Source organism: Phyllostomus discolor, chromosome 6 (genome assembly GCF_004126475.2).
Source record: "Phyllostomus discolor isolate MPI-MPIP mPhyDis1 chromosome 6, mPhyDis1.pri.v3, whole genome shotgun sequence".
Classification (NCBI taxonomy): domain Eukaryota; kingdom Metazoa; phylum Chordata; class Mammalia; order Chiroptera; family Phyllostomidae; genus Phyllostomus; species Phyllostomus discolor.
The window spans coordinates 153,164,583-153,181,306 of NC_040908.2; the positions used below are offsets into that span (position 1 = coordinate 153,164,583).

Sequence of the window (16,724 nt, forward strand, 5' to 3'; positions counted from 1 at the left end):
AATTGTACATTTGTTCCTAGAAGTTGTACATTTATTCCCTAAAACTAATGTGACCACAAGTAAGAACCCAGTAAAATCCTAGTCGTCATAAAGAGTTGATAGAAATAAGATCTGGAGTTCTGGCCAAGATGGAGGCATAGATAGAAACCCTTCACTTTCTTGCATAACCAGAAGGAGGATAACAACCATCTAAAATCAATAAATAACCAAAAGTGCCAGAAAATCAGACTGCATGAAACTCTGACAACCAAGGAATTAAAGAAGAAATCAACCAGAACAACCACACGGGAAAGACAGCAGACTGCACAGGCCAGGCCAGCTCAGAAAAACCGATGCAAGGTGGCAGACCCAGTGGGCGGGGCTGGCTGGAGGTGAAACTGAGCCTCAGAGCTGACTGGACTACAGCAGGGGGTTGCTGTGGTGGGAGAAACTCCCAGTCTCACACAAGAGTCCATTGGAAAGTCCGCTAGAGACAAGCAGGCGAGCTGCATTGTTCCCTCTCTGGCCCCTCCCCCACAGGCAGTGCCCCAGTGCAGCAAGGAGGGTTGCCCTGCCCCCTTACACCTTAACTGGTGGGCCAAGACAAAGAAATAGGGCCCAAATGAACACAGCAAAACTTCACAAAGAGAGCTAAGCAAGGAGGAGATCAAGAACCTATCTGATGGAGAATTTAAAGCCCTGGTAATAAAAATGCTCAGATCTGATTGTGCTTGGTCAAAAAATGAAAGATACCCAAGGTGAAATAAAGCAAAATATTCAGGGAACCAACAGTGGCAGGAAGGAAGCCAGGATTCAAAGCAATAATTTGGAACAAAAGGAAAAAATAAACATCCAACCAGAACAGAATGAAGAAACAATTCAAAAAAGTGAAGAGACTTACAAACCTCTGAGACAAATGAAACGTTCCACTACCCGAATTATAGGGGTGCCAGAAAGAGAAGAACAGCAGTAAGAAATTGAAAACTTGAACAAATGAAGAAAAACTTCTCCAAATCTAGCAAAGGAAATAGACTTCCAGGAAGCCCAGAGAGTCCCAAAGAAGTTGGACCCAAGGAGGAACACACCAAGACACATCATAATTAAGTTACCCAAGATTGAAGAGGAGGAGAAAATCCTAAAAGAAGCAAGGGGAAAGGAGAGAGTTGCCTACAACGGAGTGCCCATAAGGCTATCAGCTGATTTTGCAAAAGAAACATTGTAGGCCAGAAGGGGCTGGAAAGAAGTATTCCAAGTCACGAAAGGCAAGGACCTGCATCCAAGATTACTCTATCCAGCAAAGTCTTCATTTAGAATGGAAGGGCAAATAATGTGCTTCCCAGATAAGGCAAAGTTAAAGGAGTTCATCATCACCAAGCCTTATATGAAAGGTTAAAGGGATTTACTAAGGAAAAGATCAAAATATGAATAGTAAAATGACAACAAACTCACAACTATCAACAAATGAGCCTAAAAGAAAAGAAAAAACAACAAAAACAAACTAAGCAAACAACTACAACAGGAACAGAATCAGAGAAATGGACATCACATGGAGGGATTTCAGTGGGGAGGGGAGGGAGGAATAAGGGGGAAAAGGTTCAGGGAAGAAGAAGCATAATTGGTAGGTATAAAATAGATGGGGAGAGATAAAAATGGTATAGGAAACAGAGGACTCAAAGAACTTACATGTACAGCCCATGGACATGAACTTGGGGGTGGTGGGGAATGCTGAAGGATTGGGGGACTAGGGTGGGGGGTAAAGGAAAAATTAGGACAACCATAATAGCATAATCAATAAAAAGTTTAAAAAAGAAAGAGTTAAAAACAAATGTAATGAAAGTTTTGAATTTAAAAAAATGAGACAAATCTAGATAGAATACTGTCTACAGTTCTCATCTGCATTCCTCAAGAAGTAGAAAAGGAGCAGAGAGGAGCGAACTAAAGATGGAGTAGTATTCCCGTGAGGAAAAACTAAAATTTAGCATGTTATAAGTGACAGATAAGATCAAAAAGCACAAACTCATGAAAGGTTTAAGTAGAATGAACTTGGATTTCATCATGAAGGCAGGATATTGAAACTTGGATGGGGTAAAAGCTGGAGGTGGGGGGAAGGGTATGACTTTTAGCTAATTACAGAATGAATAGTCACAATACAATTACTCCATAGAAACTGCCCCCCTGAAATGTATTAACAGCTGCAGGGATTTGGATAAATTAATGGCTGGTTCAGTCCGTAGGAGGAAGACTCCTGTGGCTGACCATCACACCATCCTCAGAGTGGCCCCAGTGTCACTGCGGGTTAGAACCCTGGGCTGATTAAACCCTGGGTCTCATCCACAGCCTCCCTCATGCTTCGGACTACCTGACATGTTTGGCAAATTATTTCTAAATCAAATTGCTATGTAGTATGTGTCCTCTGCCTCCCCCTTGAGCACCCTCTTCACTTTGCTTATAGCTGTTAGGGAGATATACCTGTACAGCCCCTTCTGCCATAACCAGACGCACTCCCTACATCCCCTCTCAAACCCCTATCAATTCAAAATTTATCTAAAGGAATCAGCTATATGTAGTAGGCTACCAATGATTCCTTCCATTCCTGCGCGAACATGCTGCTACGTTTATCAAGGTGAGTCTGTCTCCATTTCCCCCTTGAATCTGGACTAGCCTTGTTACTTTCTTTGACCCACGGAATGCAGAAGGGGCACTTTGCCACTTCTGGCCTGGCCCTCAAGGAGCCTGGTGGCTTCTACTTTCCCTCTTCGGGAGCCCTGAGGCGCCGTGTCAGAAGCCTTTATAATTAATTACCGTGACGGAGAGAGAAGCCCAGCCACCCCTTGGCATTTCAGCCACTCAGCTAAAGCACTACGGATGTGGGTGGAGCCATTCTGAGACATTCCAGCCCCAGCCGCTGTCTCCGCTGAATGCAGCTTTATGAATGAAGGACTCCAGCCAAAAGCAGGAAGAGAACCACCCAGCTGAGTCCAGCCACAAACTATGAAAAATAATAAACCATGTTTTAAAGCTTAAGCCACTAAGATTTAAGTTGACTATGAAGCAAAAGATAATCAATTAACAGAATTAAAACCAGTGTTAACTCTCTCAGGGATATTAATATCTCTCAGGGATATTAATATCTTAAGTATTTTTGCTAAGAAATAAACAGCATAGAGATTTTTCACAACTTTCAGCTAAAATGGCCCAAGGGAGGAAATTAATAATCCAGGAAAATCATTTTATCATTGTCCATTTCCTAGCTTCAAAAATTCTATTAATTTATAATGAGAGTAAATAAATTAAAGGATCTATTTGCCAGAATATTTTCTTGAAAGACCAAATAAATGCAGTTAGGAGTTTTTCTATCACTTATTCAGCTAAGGATTAAATTACAGTTCAGCGATCAGAAATTTTGTTAAGTACCATCTTATATTTCTACAGGTTTTATCTAAGCATCTAAAAGAGAACATAAAATTAAAAAGGAAAAGGAAATATCAAGCCTTAGAATAAAATAAGGTTGTAACAGGTGGTCTATCTGGGTGTAAAAAATAAGTAGCAACAACTTTATTTGGTTAAGATTTTTAATTGTTTTATTTACATAAAATGAGAAACCTACCTTTTATTGGGGGGTGGGACTAAAAAACTAAGCAAACTAACCACTTATGTATGGAAGCTTTATGGAAGATAAAAATACGTTTATACGAAATGCTTCCTGTTCTCAGATTCTTAGTCTGACTAGTTGAACAAAGAATTACTCAAGTTTAGCTCTTCAAAATGTGCAAAATAATTTCACAAAGTAGCATGGTATTAATTGCAATATTAGTGTTATAAAAATCAGAAGAGGCAAAAGAAGTTGACAGACTTTTTACAATGTGGAATTTGAGCTGTACCTTAAATAACAGATTTGAAAAGGAAGAGCAAGGGAAGGATTTCAGGCAGCGAAAAGGACCAGTAAAATCACTTCTGTTACCGTGTGTGATGCTTAAAACTGTTCAGTAACAGGCTAGAGGAGGCAGAGCTTGGCAGTCAGGGCCTGGGCGGGCAGAATTCCAGCATGACCCCCAACGATCCTTGCCCCCATAAAATCTCCCTTGAATGTGTGGAGAACATGGGGATATGATATAATTCCTGTAATTTATCATGTTATATGGCAAAAGAAACTTTTGCAGATATCATTAAGAATGATTAGTTAACTTGGGGTTAAGAGAGTATCCAGGTGGACCTTATCTAATTACAAGAGCCCTTTCAATCTGGGCCTCGAGATCAGAGACTGAAAGAAGTCGGAAGACTGGAGAAGTGGAGGTTCTCTTGCTTGCCTGAAAGGAACAGGTGCCATACTGAGGGGTCCATGTGGCGAGAATGGTGAATGGCCTTGAAGTTTAGAGTGGCCACGGTCAGCAGCCAGAAAGAAATTGGGTCCTTAGTCCTATAGCAGCAAAGAACTAAATTCTTCCAAGAACTTGGAAGAGCCTGGAAGAGGCCTCCAAGCTTCAGATGAGATTGCTGCCTTCATACCAGTCGTGTGAGATGCCGAGCAGAGAACCTAGCCACGCCATGTCTGATACTTGACCCATGGAAACTGAGTTGAGTGCGTGTGAAACTGCTGTATGTGTGGTTATTTGTTACACCACAATAGAAGACTAATAAAGGATCCAAAAGGACAACAGTTATCGTTTAGGGAAATTGGAGGTGGGCGGTACATTAAAGCTACAGAAGCTAGGATTCTACCCCTTGACAGATTAATTTATGTCAAAGAAATTGCCGATGGGCAAAATATGTGATGTTGGGGCTTCTCTCCAACTCCTTACCATCCTTCATCCAGGCTCAGTTTCTCAAGTCAGATAGATCCGATTCCCAATCTAAGTTCTGCTGCTTCTTACCTATATAATCTTGGCCTAATTACTTAACCAGCCTGTGTCCAGTAAATTAGCAAAGATTAATAGGACCTATGCATGTACAGTGCCCAGTAAACATTAAACACTCAACAAACGTTAGATGTTGATGACTGCCATTACTTAGCTTTATACACAGGTAAGAGGGTTGACTTCTATACCTTAACAAAAGAAGTGAAGAACAAAGGGACTCCATCACTCGCCACTTCTGTTTCTAAACTCTGAAACATTTCTATCCATGTTTAAACTCCTTGGTGTCACATACAAAAAACCCTTAACAATCTGCCACCAATTTCACCTTTTCACACTTACTGCTTATTCTGCCTGAATCAGCACCTTTGCTCCAAGCCTTTCACCTGTTTGGTTGCTCTCTCTTCTACACGTGTGCCCGTTACCCTGTGTTTCAATGGTCAACCTACCAACAGTCCACCAGACTGCCAGCTGCTCAGTAGTCGTAGCTCCATATCCAGTGCCTGGCAGAGCACTAGACCAAAGCAGGTAAACCATACATTTTTAATAAAATGAATGTTCATTACTTCTGTCCTCAAGAAAAGCTGCTCTCAGAAAGAACAAAAAACAACAACGCTGCACGTTGCTTCCATACCCTGAAGTGGTCTGTAAACACTTGGCAACTGTTTCCTGCAATACACCAGTGTAGGAAATGGTCAGGCAAAATTCCCATCCTCCTTTTCTCAAAGAGAAAACCAAAAGCATAATGAACCTAAATACAAAATAACACATAAAGCTAGAAGGCAGCCTTGAAATACCTAAACCGACATATCGAAGTAGAAGCTAGAGTCTAGGCTAGTCGCTTGGACTGTATTGAGTCACCACAGGGAAGTGCTTCTCAAACTTCAGTGTGCATACCAGTCACCTACAACGGTAGTGAAAAGGTGGCATCTGACGGGGGATTGGGAGGAGCCATAAATGTGCTCCAATAAGCTCGCACGTGGTGCCAACACCGCTGGTCTCCAGACCTAGACCTCCAAGCTACACCCATGCAGCCCACAAACGTCGCCACTGGTCACAGGTGGCTATTGTCCCGGAATTAAGTCCGGGAAACCTTGATAGTTCCAGTTGAGCTGAGCTGTAAACGTTAAATATATACCGATTTCGAAGACTTCGTACATAAAAAAGAAAACTAACTTGTACAAATTTTATATGGAACTTATGCTATTTGGTGCATAACGGATTAAATAAAATGTTAGTTATTTCTCTTTTTCTTTTAAATTGCGTGTGTGGCTCGTAGTTCATATTGTATTTCTACAGGACAGCGCTGCCTTAGACTGACAACCGTCCAGCTTCTGAAGCTTCCACCCCTGTGAGGCTCTAAGAATCAAAGATACTACATCTGTTCCCTTCTGCACTTGGAAAGCATGCCTTTTCTTTCTCAACTGTTTTACACAACCAGAAATAAGATAAAAACCAAGGTTTTATTTTAAAATGTGTGTGTATGTGTACTCACACACTCTTGAGTGCGCTCTTTTTGGCGCAGGGTCCACATAAAACACTACTTCTATCTCCCTCCGGTTCCCACCATCAGAGATCGGACCGCACACGTGAAAACAACAAAAAGTCGGTCTCCGACCTGAAACCTGGCTGGGACGGCCGCCAGAGGCCGCGCTTCCCAGTCGCCCAAACTGAGGTTGAGAAAGCCGGTCGTGGGCCGGTAGCACCCCCTCGGCTCCTCCTCCTAGTCCGAAGCCGACCTCCCCAAGATGGCGGGCAGCGGACGCCCGCTTCCTCTTCCGGTGTGAGCGGCCCGGTCGGGGGCGGGGGCAAGATGGCGGCGGCAGTAGGAGTCCTCGGCCGGTGTGAGCTGCCGCCGTGCTCCGGCCCAAGCTGGCTCCTCAGCCTTTCCGCCTTGCTGAGTGTGGCGGCCAGAGGGGCCTTCGCCACCACGCACTGGGTCGTCACGGAGGACGGGAAGATCCAGCAGCAGGTAACAGCTAGGGCGCCCCTCCCCGTCTCCGCGCTGGCCCCAGCCCTGGGGGTGATGCCCGGGGCCAGATCCCTACCTATTTGGCTCCGCGCGGCCCCGCCCCCAGCCTACCTTCCCAAAGACCCTGCGCCCCGGCCCGGATGACCCCGCGCCGCCCCTTCCCCACTCATGCCCTGGCCCTCGCCTTGGCCGCCTGTAAGTTCTTAAGCGTCCACCCCTGGGGCCGCGCGCTGCGTGGGGGAGAGTCGCCCGGTTTGCGGGGATTCGGTCCCTGGGGGCATTTTCTCGCGCTCGGGCTTTAGGAACCACAGATTCATTTTCTTTCCCTCTGGTTCTCCTCGGGCCCACGCGTGACCAGCGCTCCCCGAGGAAGGAGAAAGCAGGTGGCGGCTCGGGGTCCCCGAGTGGTGACAGCTTCGGCACCCATGGGCAGTGGATCATTTATTGCTGCTCCCCTAATCTCCTCTCCCACTTGCTGGCATTCGTGTCTGGCGGTGGTGGTTTTAGCTGGTACAGTTAACCCAGGTGAACAGGGGCCCGTTAGAGACTGCACGCACTCTCCTTCCGAAGGAATGCCTGAAGATGCCTCTGGTGGCGGTGCCTGCATCTTTTCAGCTGTAATCGCCCTCGTATCTCAGTGTACTTTGCATTCTTTACCTAGTTGCTGTGTGACCCTGCAAGAGGGATATGCGATTTCCTGGATTCTTGTGCCTGAGCTAATTCCTGCTTTTCTTACATAACTTTATGATTGCCTGCATTTTGTGGATGCTGACGGAGTGCCGTATATTTTTGTGTGTCTGCTACAGAAATTTGATAAACTTAATGAATTTCAACACTTGAAAGCAATCCTGGGAAGTTCAGCAAACATTTAGAAAGTGAAGTGTGTACCCCGAGCAGTTTAGTCCAGTGGTCTCAAATGTATTCATTGCGTGAAATTACTGGAGTTAGGGTTGTGTGTCATGAACGGTGATGAGAACACAATGCAAGGTTTACTTTTGTGTAAAGTGAGGTTCATTCACATTTACAGTTGCCATGGAATGCACACTTTATCTCAAGTATAATGAATGAGTTAAACAAAATATTTGAAAGTCAGCATTGAAATTGGTGAGTAGTTTTTGGCAATCTGAGAAAAGACTGACTTCCTCTCCGGGTGGCATTTTCTCTATACCTAACTTACTTTAGAAAAATTGTCCTTTTCTTGGCCATACCAGCTGAGCTTTAATAAATGTAGGTTTCAGAAACCCTAGAAAATGCTGCAAGTTGACCTCTAAAGAAAGATTGGAAATATGTGAGTCCCCATTACTTCCACCCTTCTTTTGTTTCCTCAGCTTTCCCTGGGGCTTTCATGGAGACATGAAATTAATTCACTCTTGCTGCAATTTGGGGAGCCCTTCTCCTATTGGCTCTTCTGCAGTATTGTTTCTGGCCACAGCTATTTATACTCCTGTGACATTGATTTCTCCTTCCCAGTTAGGTGTCCTGCCACTCGGCTTAGAAAGGAGCCCATCTGAAAAGTGAAAGGTGGTAGAAATGTATTACCTATATGCCAAACATGCCAGTTGGAAAGTGGAATCTGATTTGGTTTGTATTTTTTAACAACTTCCTTCTTTTTGCACATTGGATATATATGTCTTAGAGGGGAAAGGTAAGGGTTGCCTCAGAAAGGGAGAAATGGGAAGGATTTTCTGGATCTCTGCCAAGTCACCATTGCAGTAAGTAGTTAGGCTTCAAGTTTTGAAAGCAAGATTTCTTTACTACATGCCTTTTTAAGTTATCCTTTTCTGTGAATTTTCCACTATTTTGCTATGTAACATTAACATAAATTCAGGCAACCATCATACCAGAAGAAATAAAGTCGGTGACTATATTGTAACAGTAAGAGGCTAGAGAAGGAAAGTTGGATTTAAGCAGAGGAAAATGCAGCACGTATAAATAGAGGTGGATACCATGTCAGCCTCTGAGTTCTCTGATGGCTCTGCACACATTACCCATGCTGCCCTTCCAGCAATAATTTGAATACAGGCAAAATCCAAACCTCATTTACAATTGTGATTATCACATTTAGATATACTTACTAAAGAATTGGAAGACTGCTTTAGTATGTAGATTTGAGTATACTGCACATCTATCCATACACTCAGAAACACAATTAATTAAAAGCTTTATATATATGTAAATATATAGTGTCCTGTTGACACGCCAAATTACTTGTTTTTGGTTATACTGTCTGTGATTTCAGTTTTAGTTTCTTCACATCAAGGAAAAGGCTAAGGGAAAATTGAAATAGTAGGTCTTAGAAAACGAGAGTGACAAGTATCTTTTGAAACTCTTTATGTGATATTTAAACCTGTTTAAATTATATGTAATAGGTCATCATTTCCATAGTAAATGAAGGGACGTACTTATAAGTTAAACATCTGAATTGCCCAAAATACAGACTTAAATAGGGACATTTGTCATCATGAGAGTTAAAGCTTAAAGTACAGTAAGTAGTCCTCTTCAGGAGAAGAGAACGCTCGTTTGCTTTTTCTATTTCCAGCCTTAGCAGGTGATAAAGATAGGCGCCCACAAGTTAGACGCCGCAGACTTGTGAGTATGCATACGTATTGGAAGCCCTAGATGTGTAGAGGCGCTGAAATGGGGATTCAGTGAGAGCCAGGAAGCAGACATTCCTCCAAGCAGCCTCCTCACAATTAAAGCTGGAGCTGCTTCTGGCAGTAGCAGGTGTCTAGTACTTGGCATGGCAGCTCAGAAAACTGTTCCTTTCCACAGTCCCTGCTCCAGTTAGGAAGCGTGTCTTCATTGTTTTTAGGCTCCGTGTTTACTGAGCTGCCACTGAACTCTCAGGAACATTGTCCAGGAAATCCTGGAGCTGGGATGTGAAGAGAATGCTTCATTCAATAAGTTCACTACCCACTGAGGTCAGGGGATGTCTTTAAAAAAAAAAAAAAAAAAGCCCCCTCCTCTCCTTACCTTCTCCAACTTTGTGCTTTTCTCCGAGCTTTTGGCTTTGGGATACTTCTTAACCATTAGTGCCCCGTAGCTAAAAATTAGACCCTTGAATGTTGTGTAATGAGGGCTCCCTCTGTAGTTTGGAGCCAGTGGACCTGAGGAGTGGGCTCTTATCATCCAGTCTCTGGGAGGATCTACAGCATGTGTAATCAGGCCAGTGGGTCTTTTGGTTGACTCTATTGTGAGGAACAGTCTTCAAGTGAAACATTGCTTGTTTGTTTGTTTGTTTCATTCTGATGTTCTTTTTGCTTAATTACAAGTATGGAAGCGTCTGTTTTCTATTTTTACCAAAAGAGTCTAGCAATTCACTTGCATTGGAGCTTAAATAAACTTATGAATTAGCCGAAGAGCCTAGCTACTATGTATCACATCGTTTCTGTGGAACAAATTGATGTTCTCTGTTCTAAATTACCAGCTAACAGATGGACTCTTGAAATGTTACCAGTTGGTTTGTTGCAGACTTACTGAATCAAGAAGTTGTACTACTAGTGCTAGATTCACTGCCTCTGGGTAGTCTTCATAAATCCTCTACAATGTTAAATAAATAGAATATTATCTTTTCCAACTCTTTTAAAACATTAGAACATTTATTTTCTCGGCTACTGTTTCCCTCTCCTCCAATCTTAGAATAATAGAATTTTAGATTTGGAAAAAAATCTTTAAGAATATATTGTACAGCCCTGGCTGGTGTGGCTCAGTGGATTGAGCACTGGCCTGCAGATTGAAAGGTGACGGTTTAATTCCCGGTCAGGGCACATGCCTGGGTTGCAGTCTAGGTCTTCACTAATCAATCATGTCTCCCTCTTTCTTCCTTCTTTCCCCTCTCTCTAAAAATAAATCTTTCTTAAAAAGAATATATTGTATAACTCATAGGTAAGAAAGTCACCCAAAATCACACAACTAATGAATGGTAGTCATAACAATCAGTAAACATGTATTTATCTGCAGTAGCATATAAGTGAGCACTTTGTAATTACTAAGTTCGAAATGTTATCCCCCCTTAACACCTACAAATGAAAGAATAGAAGAAAAATAAAAGCAAAACATGGAAATAATGAAGTAAATATCTTCTCTTTTCCAGTTTGCTTTACCTCTGCATCATGTTTTATGGTGACTTCAAACTGGAGATTGGTGGGTTGGGGGAGTGTCCCAAACAGGTGTAAATTAGTTTGGGGGCTAATCAGTTTACCTCCTAACCAAGCAAAAGTCTTAGGAGTGCAGATCCTTTTAACTGCTCAGAACAAATGAGGTTTCTGACAAAACTGAAGCCGCAAAGCCTAGCAACCTTGGCAAAGAACAGTTGTTTGATAAGCAGCTACTTCATCAGCTGTGGTCTAAAGCAGAGCTATCAGATTTAGTTGAACAAACAGGCTAAATCTTTATCTGTTGGTTTTTAATAGCTTATAAGTGAAGGAGTATCTTAATTTTGATCAGATGTTAAGTAATTTGGTTAATCTGGGAGAGAGCATCCATATACTGCCACGAAGCTGACAGCTTTATTTCGGAGCTTTTCAAAACGGGACCCATCTTTTTGGCATGGAGTGCTGTTTTCTTGCTTATACACTTCAGGGATTAACTTGGACCTGAGAGGTCATGGTGGTTATTCACTAACTTGCTAGACACTTGCTACACCTTGTAATTTGCCCTAGATTTGGGCATCAAAATGATTCTTAGATAATCCATTATTTTTAGATATTTCGACTATTATTTTTCTTATAAATTACCCAGGTATTAGCTTCATTTATATTGTAGAGTAGTTAGTAGAAACGGAAATATACAGAAGTAAATTATAGCTTTAAGTACTTGTTCCGATTATTTATTGAACAAATATTTACTGACTGCTTACTTTTCATCAGTTCTTTTCCATTCAGTAGTGTGACACAAAATTCTCGTTTTTCTTTAGCACTGAGCAAAGCACAGCTTCTTCTTAACTCCCCCCCTTCTTACTGCACTTATTTTCTAGATCAGTGGTTCTCAAACTTTACACAAAAATAATCTGGATTCTTGCCTAAAATGCATATTCCCAGGCCCTGAGTAGTGTCTAATTCAGGAGACTGGTGGTGGATCCAACAGTCTGCATTTTTCTCAAACTGCTCAGGAGATTGTGATGCAGACAGGCCACAGGCCATTCTGAGCAGTTAGTTTTCGATATTGCTCATCCTCCAGCTTCTGTTCGGGCCTTCTCTTCTTACTCTTTACCTGTACCTGGGCCGTCTCATCCTTTCTCAGGACTTAAGTTACCACCGTGTACATGCTGAGAATGTCCACATTTCTTTCAACAACTCACAGTTATAATAGACTCAAGACCTCCCTATACTAGCTTTCAATTCCACGTGAATGTCCTCTAGGTGCTTGAAGCTTCGTATGACCAAATCTTAACTCGTTTTACTCCTACACCTGTGTCATGCTCTGTTTCCCCAAATTTCATGAAAGATACCACCATTCACCATCCACCCGTTTGCCACATCGGACATTTAGGCATCTTCTTTAATCTCCCCCTCTCCCTATTCCTTTCCATCTTTCAATTTTACCTTTCTAATTATATCTCACTTCTTCCCATAGCCACTATCGTTGCTGTAATTCAGTAATGAAAATTTGAAATTATAAAAATGAAGCATGGCATTGTAAAAATAAATGTCTAACATTGTAGGAATATTTAACTTAATAAAGCGAAGCCCTTCCACCTCTGCCTATTCTTCCTCCCCGAGGAAAACTACCTTTAATCGTGCAGTGCCTGTCCCAGGACACGGTCCAAAATCCTTAACATATCTCATGCTGACCCTTCCTTCTCTCTAGCTTTCTCTCTGCTCGTCCTTGAGTGCCCCACCCTCACTCCAGAGTATACACACATACACACTCAGCCATACTTAACTTCTGTCTTTGTCCCCAAATATGCTCCGTTCTATCTGCTTCTGGGCCTTTGCACATACTCTTCCCACAGGATGTCCCAAGTTGGCTGACTTACACTCTTCACAACTTAAACATCACTTTCACAGAGACACTTCTGTAACGCCCGGATTTGAACAAGCTTTTCTTTCCATGTGCTTTCAGAGCATCCTGTATTCCCTTATGAAAGCTTTTACCATACCGCGTTGTGTCTGTTTGCTTATGTTAAAGCCCTACTAGACTACCCTGTCCTCCCTGAAGCAAATCGATATACCCATCTTCTCGGCAGCTCTGTCATCTCTCACACTGCTTAATTACATCGGCTACAATAGAGTCTGTTGAGTGGACGGTGTAAGGACATGAGAGAAGAGGTGCCTGCCTTTTAGGAATTTACCACTGTCGGAATGAAGTCCTTCCCATACTCATGAATGTGTCAGTCATGGAGGCCCGTGGAAAGGAAGCCTCAGGCTTCCAGGACTCAGCCCTGAGGCCTTCAGAAACGGTGCTGTACACAGAGAGGAGAGCCCTGATTGCAGAGACTGCTCTTGCCTATCTGCTGTGATCAGGCTGTGTGTGTAAGAGAAGTCATCCACTTTGCCACTGATGTTGTATCCCAAAGTTACCTTTATTGCTCAGATGTTGAAAAGTAGGAGAAGCAACAAGAGACAAGAAAACAGAGACAAAGAAGAAAAGCAGAAAATAAGAACCGGAAGCGCCCTGGCCAGGTGGCTGGAGTGTTGTCCTGAACGCCAGAAGGTTGGGAGCTCCATTCCCAGAGCACGTGTCTAGGATGCAGGTTCAGGCCCTGGTCCGGGCGTGTGTGGGAGGCGACCAGTTGATCTCTCTTCTTCACTCTCTACCCCCTTCTCCCCACTCCTTCCCCCTCTGCCTCTCCCTTCCTCCCTCACTTCCTTCCTTCCTCCCTCTCTCTCTCTCTCTGAAGTCAATGAGTATGTATAAAAAAAAAAGAATTAGAAGATGAGAAATGGCAGCTGCACTGCTGAGGGGGGTTAGGATCATCCTCGGGCTCAGCAGTTGTTCCCATCTGGAAGCACTGGTGGAGTGAACCGAAGGCAGGCAGACAGTCAGACGGCGAGGAGTCAGAGGGCTTGCCAGCGCCTCGGGTCAGAAATCAGAACAGCGTTGCACTCAAGTGTCGGGAGCAGGGTGTGAACACTACCTGCCCCTCGGCTATACTCCTTGATGAAGTCCTCTGTGGGTGGCTCTTTCACAGCCAGATACCTCAAAGGAGTTATTTGTGTGCACAGACTCCCTTCCCTGCCTTCGCATAGGTCTCTCTTAAGCCCACGTCAGTCTTTATCCCCACATTTCTGGTCGAGGTACCTGGGCCTTTCATACTGCCAAGTTCAGTGCTCAGTTCTGAGTCATCTCAGCCTCTTAGCGAGCCAGCACTTGCCCTCCTACCTTATTGAACTGTTTTCTTACACGGCTTCCAGGATGTACACTGCTGGTTTTTGCTTCCAAGTCCCTGGCCATGACTCATCATTCTGTTCTGCTGAATTCCACTTTTCTTTTCTTTTTTTTTTAATTTTAATCATTGTTCAAGTACAGTTTTCCCCCTTTTACTCCTAACCCAGCCCACCCACCAACCCTCCCCACTTCCCTCCCATTACCACCCCCCCACTTTTCTTCATAAGTCTTAAATATTAGTGTGCCCCTTCTCTTCCCTCTATACATTGCTCACCAGATGATTTTATGCAGTCTCATGGTGTAAAATACCATATACAGGGCCCAGTACAAATAATGCCCCTTTTTTATAACAAAATATCTTTTATTACAAAATCATAAGCATGTAATTCTGTAACATCATAATATCACACTCAAGCATACCATATGACATTTCAGGTGAAATGTTCTAATTAAAACTATAAATTATTACATCCATATTATTACCATACCAGCCACACTCCAGCAGGCATTAGTTCTGCCAGACCCTGTTTATTCTGAGGACTCCAAAATCATACCTGCAGTCTCCCTGAAATCCAGGCTCATATATCCAGTTGTCTGCTCAACATCTCCACTTAGCTGTCTAATAGACATCACAAATACATTATGTCCTGCCTGGCCAGTGTGGTTCAGTGGACTGAGCACCTGCCTATGAACTGAAAAGTTGCAGGTTCGATTCCCAGTCAGGGCTCATGCCTGGATTGTGGGCTAGGTCCCTGGTTGGGGGCATGCGAGAGGCAACCAATCAATGTGTTTCTTACATCTTGATGTTTCTCTCCCTCTCTTCCTCCCTCCCTTCCCCTATCTCTAAAAATAAAATCTTTTTAAGTAAATAAAAATTAGGTTCTCTTAAAAAACAAAACAAAACAAAAAAACCCAAGTACATTATGTCCTAAACTGAACTCTTGATTTTCCACCCCAACATACTGCAACTAAATTGTTCAGCTCCAAAACTCTTTCCTCAACTCTTCTTTCTCTCATATCTCATACCCAACCTATCAATAATTGATTAACTCTATTTCCAAAATGTGTCCTGAATGAAGCCATGTTTTTCTACCTCTACTTCTGCAAACCTGGTCCAGACTCTCTTCATCCCCCTCCTGAGACTGAGCAGTGGCCTCCACACTGTTCTCCTCGCTCCCTGCTGCTGACAGTGCATTGTGTTTCATTTCCTGAGATATCGCTAAATTGTCCGCCTAAGGGACAGCATCAGGAGTGTTTGAAAATGCCTGACAGTGTGTGGAATATGTAAAACCCTTGTTCATAATCCAGTTCTCATGGAAGACCACTTATTCCACCCGTTGCCCTCCACTCAAGTGTTGTGGCCTCCAGTTTGGATTTGTTACCGTCATACAAACCTTAAGCCTTTGTTAATTAATGCTCATTTCATACTTGTTAGGATTACAGTAAAAGAAACTAGTCAACATGGGTTTTTTCCTCCCACAGCTGATACTACGGTTTTATCTGATGAATAATCAAGTTGAACTTTATTCAAGAGCAGCAATTGCTTGCATGAATAACAAGTAATTTCTTAGTTGCTGAGTTTGCCATCACCTGAGGAGTGATGGAGTTACTAAGCGTCAACACCTGACACTGGTTTTCGTGTCCCATTCTAGTATTTGATTAACAAGTCTGCCTCAGTAGTGGGCTATTATAACAAAACCCCATCCACTGGGTGGTTTGAGCAACAGAAGTTTATTTTCCTACAGTTTTGGAGGCTGGAAGTCCGAGACCAGCACAGTCAGATTCCCATGAGGCTCTCTTTCTGGCTTGCAGACGGTGTATTCTTGCTGTCCCATGGCAGCGAGAACAAGAAAGCAAGCTCTCTGGTATCTCCTTTTATAAGGGCACTAATCCCATCATGAGGGCCCCAACCTCGGGACCTCATCCAAACTGAATTACCTCCCAAAGGCTCATTCCCCACTACCCTCATGTTGGGGGTTAGAGCTTCACCGTACACACTTCAGGAAGACTCAGCTCAGTCCACAGCTGCCATCTAAATAAGAATGTTAAAGCTGTCGCCTATTCTACTAATCACCGTTCTGTCCAGTATTATTTCTGATACTTAGTGGGTACTTATACTAGTTTTTAATGCTGCTGTTAAAAGTCACTCACTGAGTGGCGTAAAACAACACAAATGTATTATCTTACAGGTCAGTGGGTTAGAACTCCAACTTGTATTTCACTGGGCAAAAATCAAGGGGACAGCAGCATTATATTTCTTTCTGGAGATTCTGGGAAGAGTCCATTTCCTGGCCTTTTCTGGGTGCCACCCACATTCCTTGCCTCTTGGCTCTTTCTGTTACATCTTCAAAGCCAGCAACATGGCATCTCTCTGACCATTTTTCCCTAAGCACATCTCTCTCTCTGGCTTCCCTAGTCTACTTTTGCTGTTGTTATTGAGCTGACTGCTTTCATTTATTTTTTAAATACTTTTAATTTTTAAGATTTAAATTGACATAGCTATTCCACTTTTAAGGATCCTTGTGATTACATCGGGCTCAGCTGATGATCCAGGTTGTATTCTCTATCCTAATTAACATAATCTGAATAGC

At 43.0% G+C, this 16,724-nt stretch overlaps 1 protein-coding gene across 3 annotated transcripts in view; it reads left to right on the plus strand.

Moving 5' to 3' along the window:
* Positions 1-6,613: 6,613 nt before the first annotated feature.
* Positions 6,614-16,724, plus strand: part of TTC17 (tetratricopeptide repeat domain 17) — a 97,662-nt gene continuing 87,551 nt past the window's right edge. For 2 of the 3 annotated variants that reach the window (XM_036029265.1, XM_028515205.2), the window contains exon 1: positions 6,614-6,804. In XM_036029265.1, coding sequence (XP_035885158.1) covers positions 6,646-6,804 — 159 coding nt within the window. In that variant the 5' untranslated portion in view covers positions 6,614-6,645. The remainder of the gene's footprint in view (positions 6,805-16,724) is intronic. The other variant, XM_028515204.2, reaches the window with a different exon arrangement.